Genomic DNA, 21992 nt, shown 5'->3' with positions numbered 1-21992 from the left:
GCCGCCGTCGCCATGTTCGATGCGGTAGTTGGGAAGAAGACTGGATGCAGCAGCGGACGGATTAGGCGCTAGTGCGGAAAGGGAGCTCGCCTGCGGCCACTAGAGCCGCATGGAACAACACCGAAACTGACAAAAAAACCTGTCAATTTCAACCTCAACCAAACCTCCGCGCGCCAGATGTTAATTTTCTTGCGTGATTAACCTCCACGCCCCTTGTTCGCTACTTCGTTTCACCTATATCAGTGGCGAGGGACTGCCTTGGCAGCGCGTCAGGTCACAACTTTACTTATGACAATGCAATTGACGCCTTTGTAACCCCGTGCCATCTGTCTGTTCTCCTCTGGCCTCAGCCTCCTCAACACCCAATATTGTCTCAAAATGGCGACCACTTCGTCGTTGTTCATGTACTCGCTGACGATTCAGCCACCTACAGCAATTACTCAAGCAATTTTGGGCCAGTTTGCGGGGACAAAGGAACAGCAGATTGTCACTGCGTCTGGTTCGAAGCTCACAATCCATCGCCCAGACCCAACACACGGAAAAATCAGAACCCTCTTCTCTCAAGATGTTTTTGGTATTATCAGGGCCTTGGCGGCCTTCAGACTAGCTGGCAGCAGTAAAGGTATGTTTTTGACCAACCCATTTTATCAAGGCCACTTTAGTGATTCGTCAAGCTCTTGGGGCAGCGCAAGCTCCTGTTGTTGCGCACACTTCCACGCCGCACCGCTGAAGCCTACCCCCCATTTCGCTGGCAACTTTGATTGAGCTATGCTGAGTATATCCTATTAGATTACATCATTATTGGATCTGATTCAGGACGGATCACCATAATCGAATATGTTCCATCCCAGAACCGGTTTAATAGAATCCATCTCGAGACCTTCGGGAAATCGGGAATTCGACGCGTTATTCCTGGCCAGTATTTAGCAGTCGATCCGAAAGGCAGAGCATGCTTAATTGCTTCGGTGGAGAAGAATAAACTGGTCTATGTTCTCAACAGAAATACTCAGGCGGAGTTAACGATATCCTCGCCGCTGGAGGCTCATAAACCCCAAACCCTGGTTTTTGCCCTGACAGCTTTAGATGTTGGGTATGACAATCCGATATTTGCGGCCCTGGAGGTTGAATACACAGAAGCCGACCAAGATCCCACAGGTCAGGCCTACGAAGAGCTGGAAAAGCATTTGGTTTACTACGAACTCGACTTAGGATTGAATCATGTAGTTAGGAAATGGTCGGACCCGGTCGATCGCTCCGCATCGATGCTTTTTCAGGTTCCTGGTGGTGCAGATGGTCCAAGTGGCTGTCTTGTATGTGCAGAGGACAATATCACTTACCGTCACTCGAATCAAGATGCATTTCGCGTACCTATCCCGCGTCGCAGCGGACCCACGGAAAATCCAGAGAGAAAGCGCTACATTACAGCTGGCGTTATGCATAAAATGCGTGGCGCATTTTTCTTTTTGTTACAGACCGAAGATGGCGATCTTTTTAAGGTTACCCTTGATATGGTGGAGGATGACAACGGCCAGATTACCGGAGAGGTTAGCAGATTGAAGCTAAAGTACTTCGACACTGTGCCAATTGCTTCCAGCTTATGCATTTTAAAGAGCGGCTTCCTGTTCGTCGCAAGTGAAACGGGAAATCACCATTTCTATCAATTTGAAAAGCTTGGAGATGACGATGATGAAATCGAGTTTACCAGTGATGCGTACTCTGCAGACCTTTCAGAACCTCTTCCGCCTGCATACTTTCGTCCGCGACCTTATGAAAATGTCAATCTCGTCGAGAGTATTGATTCATTGAACCCGCTGATGGATTGCAAAATCGCGAACTTGACAGATGACGACGCTCCTCAAATCTACACGATTTGCGGCACGGGAGCGAGGAGCAGCTTCAGAACTCTTAAGCACGGCTTGGAAGTTGCTGAAATCGTCGAGTCGGAACTTCCAAGCGTTCCATCGGCCGTCTGGACTACTAAACTGACACGCGAAGACGAATTTGATGCCTATATTATTTTGTCTTTCACTAATGGCACACTCGTCCTTAGCATTGGCGAAACCGTGGAAGAAGTAACGGATACCGGGTTCCTGTCTTCGGCACCGACGCTTGCAGTGCAGCAGCTAGGAGAAGATTCTCTTATCCAGGTTCACCCGAAGGGTATACGCCATATCCACGCTGATAGAAGAGTTAATGAATGGCCAGCACCGCAACATCGATCGATTGTTGCGGCAACAACAAACGAGCGACAAGTTGCCATCGCACTAAGCTCTGGCGAGATTGTATACTTCGAGATGGATACGGACGGTTCTCTTGCAGAATACGATGAGAAACGAGCAATGTCTGGCACAGTGACATGTCTTAGCTTGGGAGAGGTCCCGAGAGGACGCGCCAGAAGTTCATTCCTCGCTGTGGGCTGCGACGACTCTACTGTCCGTATTTTGAGTCTGGATCCAGAGTCAACACTGGAGAATAAATCTGTCCAGGCGCTGACATCGGCACCATCAGCTTTATCAATTATGGCCATGTCTGATTCCACATCTGGCGGATCCACACTTTATCTACATATTGGTCTGTATTCGGGCATATACCTCCGGACAGTGCTTGATGAAGTGACTGGCGAACTATCAGATACGCGTACCAGGTTCCTTGGTTTAAAACCTGTAAAGCTCTTCCAAGTTTCTGTGAAAGAGCAGACGGCCGTTCTGGCATTAAGTTCACGCCCTTGGCTCGGTTATTCACATTTACAAACCAAAGCCTTTATGCTTACCCCTCTGGATTATGTCGGTTTGGAATGGGGCTGGAATTTTAGCAGTGAGCAATGCGTCGAGGGGATGGTTGGCATCCAAGGACAAAATCTCAGGTACGTGGTGATCTCCCTCTTTTGAATATATTCGAAGTTTTCATGATGAGACAGCCTCCCAAGTCACAGCATTGACTATGCGGAATAAAACTATTTAAATTATCCAATTGTTCCTACTGAAATTAACACAATCACCTAACTTTGTCTTACCTTTCGGTCTTTCCACATATCATTGTACAGGATCGCTGACATATTTACAAATAGGATCTTCTCCCTCGAAAAACTGGAGAATAACCTTCTGCAAGAAACGATACCTCTCCAGTATACGCCGCGACATTTCATTAAGCACCCTGAATATCCTCTATTTTACGTTATTGAAGCAGAAAACAATATCCTTTCGCCGGGTACAAGAACCAAACTTCTCAATGACTCTGATGCTGTCAATGGTGATACGACACCTCTACCACCGGAAGAGTTCGGTTACCCGCGTGGGACTGGGCATTGGGCATCATGCATACAAATTGTTGATCCAATAAATTCAAAACGCGTCATTTCACAAATCGAACTCGAAGAAAATGAAGCGGCTGTTAGTGTGGCGGCTGTTCCCTTTTCGAGCCAGGATGACGAAACGTTCCTAGTTGTGGGAACTGGGAAGGATATGGTTGTTAATCCAAGGTCCTGCACAGCCGGTTTTATCCATATTTATAGGTTCCAGGAAGAGGGCAAGGAGCTAGAATTTATCCACAAAACCAAGGTTGAGCAACCTCCGATGGCCCTTCTCGGCTTCCAAGGACGTCTTCTGGCTGGCATAGGTACAGATCTAAGAATTTACGACCTGGGAATGAAGCAGATGCTTCGAAAATGTCAGGCGTCAGTTGTCCCGCACCTTGTGGTGGGTTTGCAGACACAAGGTAGTCGAATCATCGTCAGCGATGTACAGGAAAGCCTGACCTACGTCGTCTACAAGTATCAAGAAAACCGCCTCATTCCGTTTGTCGACGATGTTATTTCTCGCTGGACCACTTGCACCACAATGGTCGACTATGAAACTGTTGCCGGAGGTGACAAGTTCGGGAACTTGTGGCTTCTCCGATGTCCTGCAAAGGCGTCGGAAGAAGCTGATGAGGATGGCTCAGGTGCGCATCTGATTCATGAACGACAGTACCTGCAAGGTGCCCCGAATAGGCTAAACCTGGTTGCCCACTTCTATCCTCAGGATTTACCTACCAGCATCCAAAAGGCACAACTTGTCACAGGCGGGCGAGATATCCTCGTGTGGACCGGACTTCAGGGGACCGTGTCAATGTTGATACCATTTATCAGTCGTGAAGAGGTGGATTTCTTCCAAAGTCTAGAAATGCAGCTTGCCGCTCAGAATCCACCACTTGCTGGACGAGATCATCTAATATATAGGAGTTATTATGCTCCGGCAAAGGGTACTATTGATGGCGATCTCTGTGAAACGTATCTCTTGCTTCCAAATGACAAGAAGCAGCAGATTGCAGGGGAGTTGGATCGATCGGTAAGGGAAATTGAACGAAAGATTGCTGTAAGTGTCTTCATTATTATTAATCTTGGCACCCAGACTCATGCAATGTCAATCTTACTAACGGTTATTTAGGATATGCGAACACAGGTTGCTTACTGATTGGATTCTGGGAGTCGAAATGGGGCGTTTTAATCATGTTCTTATCTTTGGCTCACAATGTACACTACGGCTCCCTGCCGCTCTATCCTCGAGCCTTAACGGTTGGTTGTTTTATGTTCCCGGTATATCCCTCTGTTTGTTTCCTTGGCCGGCGCAACCCGGAGTCATGTTCTTAAAATACTTGAATTTAGCAGAAAATTAACGAACAAAAATTAATAATGGCCTCGTATGTTGCTGTGACCATATTCTAATTCCCTACTCGATTTGCATTGATGTGTATAGATTGTTTGCAATAACAAGAAATCAAACAAAGGGAATGTCTCTTTCCTCGCTCGATCTGTCTACGTTTTTCCTTCAATCGTCTGATCTTGAGCTGGATTCACCCCCATCCCAACTTTTCCCTTCCTTACCCAATGGGTATTTGGGTTGGTATGGATGGGGCTGTTTGAGACGAGAATAAGGGAAAGAAAATTTATTTTCTCTACCCGCCAACGATCTTTGAGTACGGTCTCGTCCACTTTTTCCTCCAGGATTCTAAGACCGTAATATATCAGTTGCTACATTAATATAACAATTTTATTCTTTTTCTACGTATACCTATCATTTTTCCGCTTACTTTTTTCCGTTTCCACGTATGGAGCTTAGCTAGGGCTGCTTGAACGAGGAGTTTCGTTCTTCCCTAGCTATTCATTTCCAACCTATGTTGTTTTCAAGTAGTTTTATCGTCCCTCTCTTTCGCCTCTCTTCAGCATTGACGTTAGTTGTACTGCATGATATGCGTGTTAATACTATTACATGGATAGTATACTAGTTAGTACTCATGGCCACATCGCTGTATAACTCTTTTATTTGGGGGATCATGTTATAATGTGCATAGCGTGCCCCACGGATAATTCTCCCTCACTAAACAACTTTCATTTCATGGCAAGCAAGTCATCTTGTCTCTATAAGCATGAAGTTAGGGTCACTGAGATGGCCATGCAACCAGCTAACCAGAAGACCAGCTGGATAATGCCGCTGGGAAATCGGCGGCTCGACTTCCCCTGGAGCCAACAGCATCCAGTCTGGCACTTCCGAGTGAAAGGGCCTGGGAGTATAACATTTCTTGCGATATTCATATTTGGTTGCCAGTTCTGCTGCAGTGTTTATACTTTTCCTTTTCAATGATCCGCATGATTCACTTTGAGCTTCTAAAGAGCGTCAAAGCTCCGAGTTGCGAGGACGGCCTTGTTTCGATACCTTTTGTGAGTTTGAGATATTTTCTAGTTTTTTTGTGCTTTGTATTCCTCGCCCCTTTCATTTTCACTACTAACGGATAATGCAGCACGGGTGAAACGAACTTAGTCTGGCTGGGTGGCATACAAAGAAAGACAACACACATGCTTGCTTTGACAGCAATCTGTCAAACCCGTTCAATGCTCGGGAAGCAGACGTTTCATCCTGCCGAAGAACAAAGTGATTGTTGTGTATCACTGGCATATCATTTGCCATCGTAGGTTATTGATGTCGTCATTGAATTTTCTTTCTCTCTGGAAAATTACGAGCTCTCTTACATTGGTAGCCTAGCGGATGATATAAAATAAAAATGGGTACACTGCTTCCGCAGTTTTCTAGACTACTTGAATTTCATATTTTCCTATGGCGATTCTCCCGCAAACACCGCTGGAAACCCCGGTTGTACAATATGGAATGGAGCCTCTGCAAGTTCCAAGTTCATCAAGCAACACCGCTAGAAAGCGTATGCTGGTATCTCAGAGGTTCTTATCATCATCCTTTTCGTTAACCGACTCCTCTAACATAGAAACCGGTCCTCCTCTCGCCCAATCTACCGAAGCACGTTTCCGACTCCGGAGAGGATTTCTATCCTTACCAATCGAATTGCGATACGAGATTTATTCGTTCTTACTCGTAGTGGACCCAAGCATGGATGCCTCCGATGATCTAAACAAGCCTCTGGACAAAGTGCTATGTCTTCAGATTCTGCAGCTTAATAGACAGATTCGTGAGGAAGCATTACATGTAGTGCTGCACAAGAACGTGTGGATTCACTTCCAGATAGGACCTATCACCGTATCGCAATATGATAGCTATCATATATACCAGCTTGGGGATAACAGACGTTATTCCCAGCCGAATATTTCCGTCAATGGGTTTTTGGCCGAAAGAGTGAGGCAAAGACTTGTCGCAGACGTGAAAATTACCCAGAGGTCGGAATTAGTGGAGGAGCGGATGTGGGATGCAGGGGAGAGAGCTGAAGTCCGTAAAGATATCCTCTTTGCATACAATGAGGGTCGCTATAACCATCTGTGCCATCTAATCCGGAGATTCGGATCTCGCGCCATCAAGTGTCTTAACATTTCTGTCCGTTTCCCGGAGCATAAGTTCTGGAGACCGCGGAGCTCGAACATGCGACTAGGGCTCGTAGAATTATTGCTTCGGACCAAGAACACCCTTTCGTTCACAATCCATGGAGCTGCAGAGTTACAGGATAGCTTTAAAATTGCAGCAGATGAATGGCGGTCATACTCGCAGAATGTTTGTGCTTCAAAACAATTCAACGACGAACTAGAGGAAATTATATCAGAGTCTGCAATTGAGTTAAACCGAGGCCTTTACAACGGCGTCAGATGTCGTCTCAGTTACGTTGATGACATTCGAGCTATCCATTCCCAGATAGTTGTGGAAAATGATCCCGATGAAGAGGCTCGCAAGGAGGCTCTGGAGAGGGATGTGTTCGTCATCCAGGTACTCTCCATTGCACTAGACGAGAAACATCAGCCAAATAGCGCGGCCAACTTTGTTAGGAAGCTCGATTTAATGTGCGAAACAATGTGGTTCCGTGAGGGAGATCGCGCAGGTCTTCTAGACTATGCTTGCGCATTCCTAAAGCGAGACGCTCTCGATCTACCTGGCATTGATGTCCCATGATACTATCGTCACACAATATGTGTATATTTATATATATATATATTCATAATGTGATGGTAGCGTTTGGGGTCAGCGGATTAGGGTGGGTATGCTGCGACGGATTGCGATTTTATCAGCCGAAAGTTCTGTATGTATGCCCACTTTCATTTATTTTTACTTCCAAATGTTATTTGTAGGGTAGCTAATTGAATATGTAGCGTAAACCTCTAAAAAGCGATGTTTAAAAATCTCTGGAGAGCACGCTCGAATCACAAGGACTTCTCCACATGAGGAGAAAGATTTAGTTCAAAGGATGGGGCATGAATGGGGGGAGTTCGTGGGAACTCGAAAATTAGTATATAATAAACCGCGAATTTCCCATTTCGTGAGCATTCCCGTGGTTTCATCCCGAGAGTCGTTGATATCCTTTCTGCAGCCAAGGATAAGGCGGTTGGATACAATGACATCATCCTCGTAGAACGCGGGGAAATAGCCGAGACCCTAAATTGACAACGCCGCATCCTCAGCCCTCCGAAGTTCTCGAAATATGCCTACGCCCATCTACTCTGCCTGCTGAGCAACCTGGGCCCCGTAGGTAATCATGCCGCAAAGATTAATCGTCGCGGTCTCCCAATCGCACACTCGCGACACCCTGGCTGATACTCTGCAAGCATTAGAGTACTCTACTCACTTTGCTGCTTCCCGCGGAGCCCACATCCTTCTTTTCCCAGAAGGGTATTTGGGTGGCTATCCGCGAACATGTACCTTTGGCTCTGCCGTTGGGGGTCGCGACCCACCTGGCCGTGAGCAATATCTACACTACTTCCACGCTGCAGTTGACCTTGGAGATACCCCTACTGGCGCTGGAGATGAATGGATCGAGAGGACTCTTCCAGTTGCGATGGGAAAGAATTACCGGGGTGACGGCACCAGGGAGTTTATTGAACGCGTTTCACGGGAGACGGGAGTTCTCCTCATTGTTGGTTTGATCGAGAGAGCGGGAGGGAGTCTGTATTGTGCTGTGGTATACGTTGACCCCAAGCGAGGGACGCTGGGGAAACGCAGAAAAGTCATGCCCACTGGCAGTGAACGGCTGGTGTGGGCACAAGGATCGCCGTCAACCCTGAAAGCGGTTACCACCGAGATCAATGGGGTGAAACTTACTCTTGCAGCAGCCATATGCTGGGAGAATTTCATGCCTCTGCTACGACAGAGTCTTTATTCTCAGAATGTGAACCTCTATCTTGCCCCAACTGCAGACACGCGTGATACTTGGTTGCCGTTAATGCGCACAGTGGCATTTGAAGGGAGGACTGTCGTACTCAGTGCCAACCAATGTGTTCGGAAAAGCCAGCTCCCTTCGTGGATCACCTCGTGTCAAGAACGCACCAAAGTTGAGAGTCATCACACAATCGAAGCCAGACCGTTAACCAGTCGTCGATCGACACGGCGACACAGACAGCCTTCACTTACTACCCTAGAAGGATCGCATGAGATTGTGTGGCCATGCAATGATCCGAACGCAGCCACGACTGCAACTATTACCGCAGAAGTCCTTCCTGAAGCGGACGGTGGAATCCACCCATCTGGGCTAGAGGACCATGCCAGTAGCGCAGCTATCAATGGAGTGGAAGTAGCGCGACAAGATCCCGACCCATTTTCTACGCGTTCACCCACGGCGCGGCCAACAGTACCTCCCCCTTCCGAATCACATCCAGATTCCCCGTCTGTCCCTGATCCTACGAAATGTCGTAGGAAATCTATAATAACGGAAGACGAGCACGAAATCACATGGCCAGACCGTAAATCAGATGCCAACAAAGGGGCGGCCTCCACCTTGTCGCTGTTATCCGATCCATATTTATCTGCAGGTGGTTCTTGCATAGTCGGCCCTATGGGCGAGGTTCTAGCAGGGCCAATCTGGCACGTCTCTGATAGCGATGGTGATGATGACTGCAGCCACATATTAATCGCAGAAGTCGATTTTGAGGACTGTGAGAGGGGCAGGTTGGACTTAGATGTTGCAGGGAGCTATTCGAGGAACGACGCTTTCAAATTAACGGTTGATGGTCTCGATTTGAATCCTCCCCCAATTTAGTCGATCTTGTTCTAACTATAAGTATCGATTCTCTTCCGAAACATATCGAGAAATAGTTGGTAACACTGCAATGACAATTTTTTCGGGAGACTTATCTTCCCAAATGGGTGATTTCTGTGAAGCACAGGTCTTACGTGGGATATTTTGGCCCTCAGATAATTTGTCAAGGAACTACGGCTGGGAGAAACTGATCTGCTGTTTTTCTATATCGTATTTTCGTGTGGAGGATTGTTTCACCTTTTCTTAAAATCAGCGAATAGTTTCATAATGTGGATATTTTGCGACAGACAAATTCCGTTAACTAAGCAAGTCAAGCGATGGCTAGTTAACTAACTTAACTAACTATATTTAAATATATGTACATATATATATGAATTGCTTTTTACAATTACAGCACGACCAATAATGATCGGACCAAAATAAAAAGGAATACACGAAAATCAATAATCAGGGATCTATCTAAGTACCTTTCTGCCGTCTTTTTATACCAACATATCATCCAACTTCTCCCCCAGAACCTCCTCAATAGCCAAAACCCATCTCCTCGCCTCTTTCTCGACGTTTTCATCATCATCCTCCATCAGCTCACTGATGTACGGCAACATCTCTGGTAGTAGTGCTAGCCACTCCTCGCCTAGACGCTCTGTAAGGCTCAATTCACATTTAACAGCAGCAAGCCGAGTATACGGGTTGTCGCCAACATTTTTACCTGTGCTACTATCGCCAGGACGCATGAATCTCATGATGGCAGAGTTGAGCTCCTTGTGGTTGTCTGGCGAATCTGCAGCGGCAGCAAGTTCAACAATAGTGGGGATGGCTTCGGCGGTGATGAGTTTGAGGGTTAATTGATTGGTAGAATGGGAGAGATGCACGACTAGGGGGGAAGATATAGCTGCTAGATGGGTAGGGGATTGCCAAAACTCTGTACGCACTTGTTAGTGTGATATTGTTATGAATGTATGAATCAAAAAGCTGTGTGAACTGAGGGTTCTATTTTGCATTTTTTTGCGTACCATCTTGATCATGTTCAAATGAGCTGCGAAGCATCTGCATGACAGCTAACCACAAATGTCTAGTTTCTTTGTCATTGCACCGTGCAGTTTTCAAGATTTCAACTGTGCTCTCAATGATATAGCTCGAGTAACTAGTAACGATAGACTAAAATCGGGTTGAACATTAGTTCCACATTGATTACGCCTACCCCAGGGGTTGGGCGTACTCACCTTGAGAGTATTGAAAAAGGCCCCAAGGAACTTGTAGAAAGTGGTAAGTCTCAAGAACCTCCCCGAACCGTCGGATTTCGAAAGACCGCCCGTTGCCCACTCTGTTAATCGGACAAACAATGGGCGGAAGACGGTGTCATTTAGCTTGTAAATCATCTTGATCGCCATGTCATTGACTTGGCTTTCAATGTCATTAACATCATCTTCTCCGAAACTATTCTTGGATGGCTGAGAGAACTGTGTACAACGAATATCGAGAGCTTTTTCCAGCAGCTTGGTCAGGATAGGTACATTTTTTAAAGTTGACGATTTTGGGTGTTTTTCGATAGAAAGACTTGTAACCTCCAACAACTCGCTAACAGCCTACAAGACTATGAGTAAATTAATTCTAATGGGGAGAGTGAGGAATGGAGAAGCTAACTTACCTGAGGCCCTTCAAAGCAAGCAAACGACCAATTACTGTCGACGGCCTTGAAAATTTCATTAACATCAACACGCCTTGCGAGAAGGTTCAATGCCTCATGGCGGTTTTCGACAGCTTCCTCAGGAAGATCTGCAACTGCTGATTTGAAAGATAAACGGAGGATATGGTTCAGATGGTCATCCGATATCATCCACGGGACATGCGTAATAAGCGCACAGATAAGGGAATAAATCGCATCATGCAATTGTGTATTTTTCTTGTTGGACTCCAGGGTATCCTTCAGGAGCCCAAAGGCCCTTGAAAACATCGCAGGGAGGACAGGGATAATCGCTTCGCCAACGACATCTGTGACAGATGCAAGACATAACATTCCGATTACACGGATGCGGTCATCGGGTTGACCAATACAACCCTCGCCTGCAACTGCTTTAGCTGCAGCTACCACTGATGCCGGATCCTTCTTTCCGTATTTCTCTGCTGTTTTGTCTATACACGCAACAGCGGCGTGTTTTAACAAAACATCAGGAGAGCCCTCAAGAATGCCGATAAGGGTTGGCAAAAATGCCAAAACTCTGGATTGCGAGGCGGAATCCCTCTCGTGGCTCTGGTTTAACCTGCTTTCCAGTAGTCTCAATACTCTTCTACGCAGGTCATCATCAGGTCGTCGAAGTAAAACTTCGATAGTATCAATGAAGTCAACCAATGACAATATCCCCAGCAATGATCCCAAGGCATCGCCGCAGGCTTTGCTAACTGGTTTATTGGCTCGAACAGTGTCAGAAAAAGCGAGTAATTGTTCCAAGATACGAGAGAAGAGATGGTGAATAGGAGCCACATTGGAATTATCAGAACTGAAAATCTTCGTCATTTGAGATTTCAGAGATGCGCTTTGTAGAAGGTGAGACAACGCTTGCAATAGATCAGTCACAATTCTGGGGGGATCTCGGCCATCCTCGCCACCAACTCCAAGAAGAGTACGAGAAAGGTTTGGTTTGGGAAGTAACGCGTCCTGAGCAAGGCTTAGGTACTTGGTGTATGACTGCAATGTACACGTTAGCACAATAATGATGGAACATGCGCTAAATAAACTACGTAACTCACGTTGAGCTGTAGCTCTATTCCGGTATTCGCTGCAAGTGAAGTCATCAACCCTAATACATCACGATCTGTCCCGTATCTATTCGCAAGCATAGCAAACACAGCGAAAAGGAAATCTTCGGTACCCAGTTTTGTAATCAGCGCTTCGAAGAGTCTCAATCTACGGTGTGACGGAATATGTTCAAATGCAGCAGTGAAGCTGAGAAGAAGTTCTGATGTACCGGACACCACGTCCCGCTTTTGGTTGCGTAAGGATTGTATAAGAGGAGGAACCACTTGATCGATTGTCTAAAACATGGTTTTGTTAGATGCTTTCTGATAAAAAATTAAGGACAGGAGTGACAATGTACCTGATCGATTACGAGAGCTGAGTATTCATCATCCTTTTTTAAAACATTTGACCCCATGAACGTAAATATTGGCATAACACTATGAAGGATGATTTCCGGAGATATTGTAGCTAACCCTGCTACCAGCAATAGCGCGGTGTTCTGGACTTGCGGGCTCTGGGATGTGCGAATACAGTCAATGATCATGTCCGCGCGAATAACTGTGGTATCCAAGTTATGTTTGGGAATCAATTTCGCTTTGTTTACAATAGCAAGCATGATTCCGAGAACAAGACTGAGGAGGTAGCTCATTTCTGCCTGAAGTTGCAGTTTCAAGTGATGCAAGACTGCAAGAGTTTGGAACAGACTGCCGAAGAGACGAGGATGATTTTCCGGATTTGACCCGTCAACCAGTTCTAGGATAAACGTGATTTTCCCAATAATCTGACTTAATTCCTTTGGGTCTCTTGTGCCCATTGCGACCATATTGTTTTGGCTTGTCCGCCGTCGCTTCGCAGCAGGTGCCTGCGGTTCCGTGTCGACGATAGCAGTAGAGATCTTGTTAAGGAAGCGGACTAGTATGGGACCCGAGAGGTCAACGGTCCGAAGGAGATCTCTGCACAGATTGGATAGTTCTTCATTTCCAGGAGAGAGTCCTAAAGACATTTGGAGGAATGAATCGGCAGCACTGGCCTCACCATCATCTTCCTGTGAGGGCCAGATCTCCCTAAGACGCTTGAAAACAGCCTGTACAAAAGCCGGCCTTAGGGTGTTAAATGATGTAACAGATGACAGGAGAATATCAATTGCGTTCTTGCGCTTCGCAGATACAATTTCAAGAATCTGCTCTTCCAGATCGTGGATGTCCACTTGCTCTGTCTTCACGATGTTCGATACATCGTCATTGGTCAGCAGCTTCCATTGGTCGAGAAGGGGATAGAGTTCTTCGGTTCGGGAAGTTGAACCAACTTTCCCAAGTCGATTGAGAATTTTGAGGAGACGGAGTTTTACGGTGTAAAGGGGTGTGGTAATAGTGTGGGAACATAAAAAAATAAATATCTCCAGTCGAGCCGATTTTTTCAGCTCGGAATCAGGAGATTTAGTATCATCCGTGCCAGAGGCAGGTTTCCCACGAAGTGCACTCTCCAACACGCTTCCGATTTGGGCTGGGTCCAGTATGCACTCCTCCAAAGCAGGCAATAAGACTCGACGGGCGAATTTGTATACGTCTCGTGGAGATAGCCACCGAAGATATTTGGATAGCTCACTATTCCCGTAGAGAGTCTCGAATCCCCAGCAACGCTGGGGCTTGTGCTCGTCCTCTTTCTTGATTTTTGCGCAACTACGTTCAAAAGCGGCCAGCAGGCTAGCTGCTTCTCTTCGGACCCTCTCCGACGGATCACAGAGCGCCGATATTATATATGGAAGAGTCACTTGCATATCAAAGCAGGCGGAGGCATTCTCAGTAAGACAGTCCGTCATAAGTTGGATAGCTGATGCTCTGCTTGCAGATGGATATGGTCCAGAACAAAATCGCAGGAAGAATGAGAGATACAAAGTGTCCTGCAGAGATGAATCACGTTTTAAAATAGGTAAATCAACAAATTGTGATTGCTTTTGCTTGTTCCCAGAGGCAAGAACAAATGCGTGTGCCAGTTGACTGAAAATGGCCGAATGTGGTTCTTCAAGAAAAGAAGTGTGCTTGGTAGATTTGGGAATCGCTTCTAGGGTCTCAGCAAACACGTTCTCCTTTTCAACGGTGGCTTCAGAATCTTCCATATTGACATCGTCTATGGCTACCAGAACTCGGTTGCTTTCAAGAACCGTCTCAAGGCCGATTTCTAGTGCATTGAGGTCGATTTTTGCTTCCCGAATAGCACTTTGCAGGAGAGGTGCCAACGACTCTGACTCAGTAAAGTGCTGGATCATTCCTGAGAGGATTGACCGACTCTCTTCGATCATAAGGCCGGACCTTTGCAAATCGTTGGCTGCTCGAAGAATAGTAACCATTGCCTGAATTAAAGCATCTGACTCTAAAATGTCGCGCTGTATAATGTCGTCAACTAACTTTAAGGAAGTCAAATCCTTCTGGTTACTAATGTCCTTGGTGCATCCATTTATCAAACCAAGAAGTAATCCAGTCATAGAGTATCGTGTGCGGAGCTCAGCAATCATGTCAAGAGAGTTTTCGAAACGAGTGATAGACTTGACAACATTCCGAGGAAGCTCCTGTGAAGTCTTGTGTTGCCCCAGGACTGATAAGCATGTCAACCCTGCCAAGAGAGTCTCCTGAGTCCAAGTTCCAGCGACAGCCTCCATGAGCCCGTCCAACACATTATCTTCAAGCAATGTTTTATTTGCGATAACAACACAGAGCATGTAACAACCGATGACAAGTTCAGGGACTTTTGGTAGTCCAAATCCGGTATGTAGCACCGGAAGTATCTGGAGCAAAACATCTTCCTTATTCCTTTTTTCCACCTCTCGTCTTCCAGAGTTCGCGGCGTCCAACATGTTAGCTACTGCTTCTGCGGTGACGCCAGCCCAAAAAGATAGAAGCCCTTGATAATGGGCCTGAGCCTTGCTGACCTGCAAAACATAATTATTTAGAGCAGAGAAAAAGAGTTTATTCGTTGAGGCGCTATGGACAATTGGATGTCGAGGTGGCAAGGTCAAACTCCGTCTATAGGGGTTTAAAACTTTGAAAGTGGGCGGGAGGTTTTCAGGCAGAATCGACAGCAGTACCTTGAATAAGTCGGTTGTGTGGTATGGGAGGAATGTGAGTAAGACAAAATCGGTATTGTACTCGTGAACTCTGAGGATTCATGTTAGGTTAAAACTCGCTATCAGTAGAGTGATGTTCGACTATTGTAGACATACCGAAAACGACGAACAAGCCACTCAACCGATTTGATAGCAGGCTGCAGTAGAAGGCGGCTACCAACAAGTGCCAGGAATTCCTCCAAAACAATATCTAGTTCTTTATTTTGTTCTGCATTCATTTCAAGCCTATCCTCGGTCTTGCTCTGTTCGTTAAATATCGTACGCCGGAATCTCGCAAACCGTGAATCCAGTGCGCATAATTCCTGAAAGCCTTCATAACATATTTGGTAAATGGTGTCAAAGCTCTGGGACACCGCATTCCTCTGTTCAAACAGCAAAGATTTCGAGTGAGCAACCCTTTGGGCTTTCAAATCAAGCTGGTGCGTCGAGGTCGCCGCTATTTGCGACAGCTGCGCCGTGAGCGAGGAGGCCATTGCGGTGAGCTGGGTCGGAAGATTTCGAAAATTTTGAGGAACAAGGATCAAATGGCCAGCAACATACTCAATTATAACCCCCAGGCTTTTCTGCTCACTATCGTTGAAATCTCCCTGGCGGTGGCTCAATGAACGCTCTCTGCAAAATTATTGGGGACGGCGCAAAATTTTTGACGAAAATGGAAATTTTTCCCGAGTGCAAACCTTACCAAAACAGCAATTGCACGCGGCCGCAATCTTGACCACAACTCCCCAGCGACGATGAGAGAAGCGCCCATCTGCGATTCTCGGATATGGATTTGGGAGATCCAAAGGTGCGTAAATTTTTAAATATTATTTGTATTGGACCATGTATAGGGTACAATCTATCTTATGCATTTTCAGGAACAGAAGCCAATCCCGAAGTTCGCGAGCTTCCGACCACCATCATCCACAGCAAGCGCGGATGTCAGCTCTGAACACGAAAAAGGAGGAGCTTCCAGAAAACATGAACGGTATATACACGAATCTAGACACTCGCGGTTTAGGGGTTATTCCCATTCGCGGAGTGGTGAGCTGGATCGCCACCGTGAACCGCATTCTCGGGATAGCAGAAGGGTAAAACCCAAGCCAGATAAACTCGACGAACAAGACTTTTTTATCATAGATAAAAAGGGTGATAAATACAATGTGGCGTACGGAAGTTTAAATCGCTACAGTATTCCAAAATATTTCCGCTCTGGCTCAGGGAGGGTTATTGGATTGCCTCCAAGTTACACGATTGATCGCAACAATGAGGATGAAAATACCGTGGTAATCAGACACAATACTGCTAGCTATGATAGCCCAAGTCAAAGGAATAGAGACTTTCTCCGGAAGCAACCTAGAAGAGAGACAACATTTCGAGTAAGGCCGGATCCAGAGAATAATCCGTTTATTGACGCTCAGAAAGATTTCTTGCCATTAGCTTCCGATGGTTCTAGAAAACGTAGGAGTTTTCATGGGGAAATGATATCCAGGGAATCAACGCCCGAGGACAGTACCATTGATTACAGATCAATCGAAGGAAAGGCTAAAGTACCTAAGGAACTTTCCGGAGGTGCGGTCATAGCTTCAGACTCAGATATAGCTTCTGATGATGAAAGTGCCCGCCGCCGCAATGCCGAACTATCCAGAAGGGTCACAGAACGCCCGGATGACATTGAAAGCTGGTTGCAACTCATTGAGCATCAGGGCTCGTTGGTTGGAATCGCCACGAGTAACGGACAACGCAGACTCACTACAGCAGAGAAGAGGAGTGTTGCGGATATCAAAATATCAATGTACGAAAAAGCACTAAGTAAATTGCCTCCTAAAGCTCACCGGGATCGTCTCCTGCTTGGTATGATGGAGGAAGCGACAACATTATACGACACCAAAACACTCTCAAACAAATGGAAGGGCATTCTAAAAGAGAACCCGGATTACATCAATCTTTGGATTAAATATTTGGACTTTCAACAAACTCGTTTTTTTAATTTTACATATGAGCAATGCCGATCAATTTTCATAGACTGCTTGAAGCTCAACGCATCGCGCAAAAGCAGCTCAGAACTCAATGTGATCAGCATATACCTTATGCTCCGCCTAAGTTGCTTCATGCGAGAGGCAGGATATGTGGAGCATGCCGTTGGCCTGTGGCAAGCAGCTTTAGAGTTCAATTTCTACCACCCCGCGTCACTTGATATATCGAGAGATGTTAAGGCTGCATTACCTGCCTTTTGTGAATTTTGGGATAGCGAAATACCGAGGATCGGGGAAATTGGGGCAAAAGGCTGGGGCGGCGGGGAAAATGTATCTCCTAATCCCAAATCAAATGGCCCAAGTTGGGAAATAGATCAAAAATCAATATTTGAATCCTGGGAGCAATCTGAACGATGCAAAATGCGCTATTCGCGTCTTCCAGCTCGCACCTCGGACGATGTCGAAGAGGACGATCCATATCGAGTGATATTGTCTTCGGATATCACTGATTTTCTTATTTCATATTCAGATGTTCCCGATTTACTAATTGGCGCTTTCATGATTTTCTGTGGTCTCCCTCCACTAGCATCATCTGGGAATGAAGATGTTCTAAATCAATGGCGCAGAGATCCATTTGTTCGCAACAATCTGCTCGATGATTTTGATAGCCAGTCGCCAACGTGGTTCTCAGATGTGGTTCATGGGCCACAAGATCCTATTCACAGCCAACTGAACACCTTCCCTCTACCCACCTTTGCAAACAGTTCAGACACATTATTTGATAATGGAACTTGGTTCTCGGAGCTTCGAGTTTGGAAAATCACATATTTGAATGGTCACAGCCCTCTTGACGGCGAGTGGGTGAGGAGAACACTACGACACTTGGTGAATCGGTTTCCCGAGCGGGATGATCTTGCAGAGTTCACTGTTGCGCTTGAATTTATTTCAAATGCCAGTGACGCAAAAAAATATGCGAAGAACCTTCTTAAGAAACGTTCATCAAGCCTGAGACTATATAATGCTTATGCTCTGATGGAAATTCGCAGCGGCCGGATAACAGCGGCAGAGCATGTTTGGACCACAGCCTTATCGATGAGCGACAGTTTGAAGAAGGAGGATAAAGTAGACAGCATACTGTTATGGCGAACTTGGGCCTGGGAGATTCTTACCGACCTTAAAAATGACAAGACAGTTCGATTGTTACTCGCGATCCCCACTGGCACCATAAATTCAACCACCTTAGCCGATGATTCGAAATCCTCTACATCTATCAGACCTGCCGAATTCCTCAAGGCTCAGATGGTAAGCGTCCATAACAACATTTTCCGAAAACTACTGACACTCTGCGCAGTACCTCACTGAAACCCAGGAGCATGGCCTCACCTCGCGGAAGCCTAACGTGTTCGTTAGCGCTGTCGAGTGCCTCGGGTTGTTGGTCTATTTGACTAGGAACCTCGACATTGACGCTGCTATAAATGTCTACGCAACTGGTCATTCCCGCCTTGTCGCACATCGGTTAGAAAACACATTATTTGGAGAACTCCTCTTGCAGGCGAAAGCGAAACTTCTGTATCACCACGCCACATCAAGCAGGATATACAAACCAGTCCTCCTTCGGTCGGAAATAACAGATAGCATATCTCACTTCCCGCAAAACACCTTATTCCTCAGTCTCTTTGCTTGGAATGAATCTCGTTTCCGGATTGATGACCGCGTCCGCTCCGTCCTGCGTCAATATACAACCCCGAAAACATGTAACGGAAACGACAAATTTTTACAAACCTGCTTTTCGACAAGCTCGACGCTAATCCCCCATCTCTTTTCTATTTTCACCGAACTCCACCGAGGTGTCTCATCGGGGTCGACTGTCCATTCTGCCCGTGCAGTTTTCGAATCAGCAGTCACCAGTCCATCAGGACAATCTAGCGCTTCTACCTGGAAACTGTACATTCTTTTCGAACTTACGCTATCACAGTGGGGGCGTGCGAGAGAGGTATTTTACCGCGCGATACGTTCTTGCCCATGGGCGAAGGAGTTGGTATTGCTTGCATTTCGAGAACGTGGGTTACGGGAGCTGATGGGACAGGATGAGCTGAGAAAGGTGTGGAATGTACTTGTTGAGAAGGAGTTGAGAATTCACGTGGATTTGGAAGAATGGTTTAATGACTGGGGCAAAGGGAGGGGGGAACTTGATTTCACTAGGGATCTCCCTATTCATATGCCTGAAGATCTGAGTAGTAGTGATGAGGGACCATCATAATGTGGAGAAGACATAGTGAAGCAAACGGAGGTAGAAGACATGTATAATAGTTAAAATAGTTCAAGGGACATGAGGTGTAAATAGAAATTGAACTAATGGTGTTTCTGAATTTGCTACGTGGCACAGTATGCTATTTGCACGGCACGAGCCCAAAATGACGTTGAACGGGGAATCTCCTCCGTTTGATAAAGTCATTGTAAAATGTGTTTACCAAACGGGCTGCACTATATCTATAAATACATATCACAGAACATGTTTCCAAGTGAGCAAGCAAGAGCCACCCAACCCCTTTACTTACTATCCATCCTTCACAACCGTAACCTTGGGAATACCAGCCTTCTCCCTCTCCTCCCTCCGCCTCTTTACCCACTCGCCCAGCTCACTCCACACAGCCTGCTTCTCCGCCATCGTCATTCCAGCCGCCAACCCACTAGTCGTCGTAGCTACAAATACCCTAGCCCCCTTCCACTCCTTCGTCCTCCCCATCCTATCCCCCTCATCCTGCCATCCGTACCTGAACTCCTCTTTCTTGATCGCCCTTCCCCTGCGAACCCTCCATACCGCCTCCCAAATACTCTTGCCAACAAGACAAACAGCCTCTGGCCTCTTCTCTCTGATTTTCCTCTCGAGCACCGGCACACCGTCATCCATCTCTTTCCTGGATAGCTGGCTAGCATCCCTGGTGGGTCTCTCAACAATGTTCGTATTGCCGACGCTATACAGCTCCGGGAGTTGGTACGTATCGGAAGGAGGATGGCGGTAATCGGTTATGCCAGAGGAATGAAGTAGTTTCCAATAGAGGTTTGAAGGATGCGCATAGACGTGGCCCGTTTGCCCTGTCATGATACCTGGGTTTACACCTATGAAGAGGAGGACGAGGTTGTGAGGGATGGTGTCACGGAGGTTGCATATTGGACGGGCGGGAGAGCGGAAATTAGCGGCGGATGTGAGGGAGACTCTGCTGGAGTTGGCACTGGCCCTTGGTGTTTGGCGACTGGGGTTCCTACGGGATGGGGAGGACGGTTCAGATCGACTTTTCCCGAGCCCCAACGGGGCCGTAAGGAGACCTATGCCAGCACGGGAGACAGAGCGGGTGATTCGCGTTACTTCTCGAGACACTGCTATATCCACCTCCACAACATCGTTGTTGGAGAATTTTCGCTTCAGAGAGCGCCCCGCTTCTTCACTTTGCGTCTGCTGCACGACGAGGCTCCCATTAGGCGGAGAGTCATAGATGAAGCGATTGAGATTCCCCTTAAATGAAGGAGACGGGAGGGAACAGCCACCATCGAGTCTATTATCCTCGTTAATGGAAGGCATTGCGGTGTGTGCACTCTTGTCTCACCAACACTCTCAAACTTTGATCAGAATTTACTGTAAGAATATCTGAGAAGAGATAACTTGTCATCCATGCTGGAAAACCCAATTGGCGATGAGGTTAAAAATGCAAAGTTTAAGTACACATTAAAATCCTGCCAAGACCATCTCGAGAGTTGCCTGTTTGTATTGTGGCGGACGTAAAGCTTGCGAAAACAGAATTTTCTGCCACCCCCTGAAAAGTAGTAGCAAAACACCGCAAAAATAACCAAAATATCCATGTATCTCTAGAATCATTCAAATATCATCCAATTCATTCAAATACGCACCTTTATCATCAAATATGCACCTTTATCATCAAATCTGCCAATATGCCCTGCAACACCCACCATTCTACTGCCTCACAAGCTTGTAAAAGGACTCCAACTACTCTGCATCTTCATCTGTCCAAACCATCTGTTTCAGATGTTCTGAATAATGACAAGAATCCAACTGATGATGAGAAGGAGGAGGAGGAGGAGGAGGAGGAGACACAGTCAGAAGATTCTCAATTTCTGCAAACATCTACTTCTGAGTCTGAGATCTCATTCAGGCTGTATGAATGGGTGATTATCAATGGGATAAAGGAGTCTATAAAGATCAAGTTATGGAATGTCACAATAAATGATATGACTGTCAGCTTCTATTGTATTCAATATACTGCAAAAAGAATAGCTGAAGAGTATGTTATGAAGCAGAACTGCAAGGAGATAGAAGTTGCAAATTGTATAGCAGTCATCTCATCAAATAAATGTGAATCTTCAATCAAAATCACCCTTGAGAAGGAGACAGATTGAAGAGAGATTATCACTCTTTTGAAGAAGTTATATAAGAAGAAGATGAGTGGATTTAGCATTGAGATTACCATCTCTTTTAATCTTCTTGATATCTCAACTCTATTCTCAAACACCTCTGTAATATGCAGTTCTGCAGCTTTCATTGGAGTGTTGAATTCATAATTAACAACTCAGATATTGACATCAAAAAGAGCATTAGATGTCAAAGAAGAAGTAATCTCATCATCTGCCAAATCCTCTCTCTATCATCCTGTCAAATCCCCTCAAATTCATGAAATATCTGATGACAAAAAGCTGCTGCCTACATGTA

General features: G+C 46.1%; 6 protein-coding genes across 6 annotated transcripts; 4 read left to right on the top strand and 2 right to left on the bottom strand.

Moving 5' to 3' along the window:
* Nucleotides 1–176: 176 nt before the first annotated feature.
* On the top strand, nucleotides 177–5044 carry HCBG_02782 (pre-mRNA-splicing factor rse1; the record flags this gene model as incomplete). The annotated part of the gene is made up of 5 exons (XM_045429831.1): nucleotides 177–622; nucleotides 790–2863; nucleotides 3068–4352; nucleotides 4425–4677; nucleotides 4765–5044. 4 exons carry the CDS (start codon nucleotides 379–381, stop codon nucleotides 4449–4451), a joined length of 3630 nt encoding a protein of 1209 aa, XP_045289726.1.
* A 1026-nt stretch (nucleotides 5045–6070) lies between these two features.
* Nucleotides 6071–7379, top strand: HCBG_02781 (uncharacterized protein; the record flags this gene model as incomplete). The annotated part of the gene is made up of 1 exon (XM_045429830.1): nucleotides 6071–7379. One exon carries the CDS (start codon nucleotides 6090–6092, stop codon nucleotides 7377–7379), a length of 1290 nt encoding a protein of 429 aa, XP_045289725.1.
* A 539-nt stretch (nucleotides 7380–7918) lies between these two features.
* On the top strand, nucleotides 7919–9945 carry HCBG_02780 (hydrolase; the record flags this gene model as incomplete). The annotated part of the gene is made up of 1 exon (XM_045429829.1): nucleotides 7919–9945. One exon carries the CDS (start codon nucleotides 7960–7962, stop codon nucleotides 9454–9456), a length of 1497 nt encoding a protein of 498 aa, XP_045289724.1.
* HCBG_02779 (U3 small nucleolar RNA-associated protein) lies at nucleotides 9939–15787 on the bottom strand (the record flags this gene model as incomplete). Its single annotated transcript, XM_045429828.1, has 7 exons — nucleotides 9939–10378; nucleotides 10470–10614; nucleotides 10680–11042; nucleotides 11105–12142; nucleotides 12205–12489; nucleotides 12552–15345; nucleotides 15411–15787. 7 exons carry the CDS (start codon nucleotides 15785–15787, stop codon nucleotides 9939–9941), a joined length of 5442 nt encoding a protein of 1813 aa, XP_045289723.1.
* A 293-nt stretch (nucleotides 15788–16080) lies between these two features.
* On the top strand, nucleotides 16081–19529 carry HCBG_02778 (uncharacterized protein; the record flags this gene model as incomplete). The annotated part of the gene is made up of 3 exons (XM_045429827.1): nucleotides 16081–16101; nucleotides 16145–18571; nucleotides 18621–19529. The coding sequence occupies 3 exons, from the start codon at nucleotides 16081–16083 to the stop codon at nucleotides 19527–19529; spliced, it is 3357 nt and encodes a 1118-aa protein (XP_045289722.1).
* Nucleotides 19530–19826: 297 nt separating this feature from the next.
* HCBG_02777 (uracil DNA glycosylase superfamily protein) lies at nucleotides 19827–20849 on the bottom strand (the record flags this gene model as incomplete). The annotated part of the gene is made up of 1 exon (XM_045429826.1): nucleotides 19827–20849. The coding sequence occupies one exon, from the start codon at nucleotides 20847–20849 to the stop codon at nucleotides 19827–19829; it is 1023 nt and encodes a 340-aa protein (XP_045289721.1).
* Nucleotides 20850–21992: the final 1143 nt, after the last annotated feature.

Source organism: Histoplasma capsulatum, assembly GCF_000150115.1.
Source record: "Histoplasma capsulatum G186AR genomic scaffold supercont2.3, whole genome shotgun sequence".
NCBI lineage: Eukaryota > Fungi > Ascomycota > Eurotiomycetes > Onygenales > Ajellomycetaceae > Histoplasma > Histoplasma capsulatum.
The sequence above is the reverse complement of the archived record's forward strand: the minus strand, read 5'-3'. Positions and strand labels throughout refer to the sequence as shown.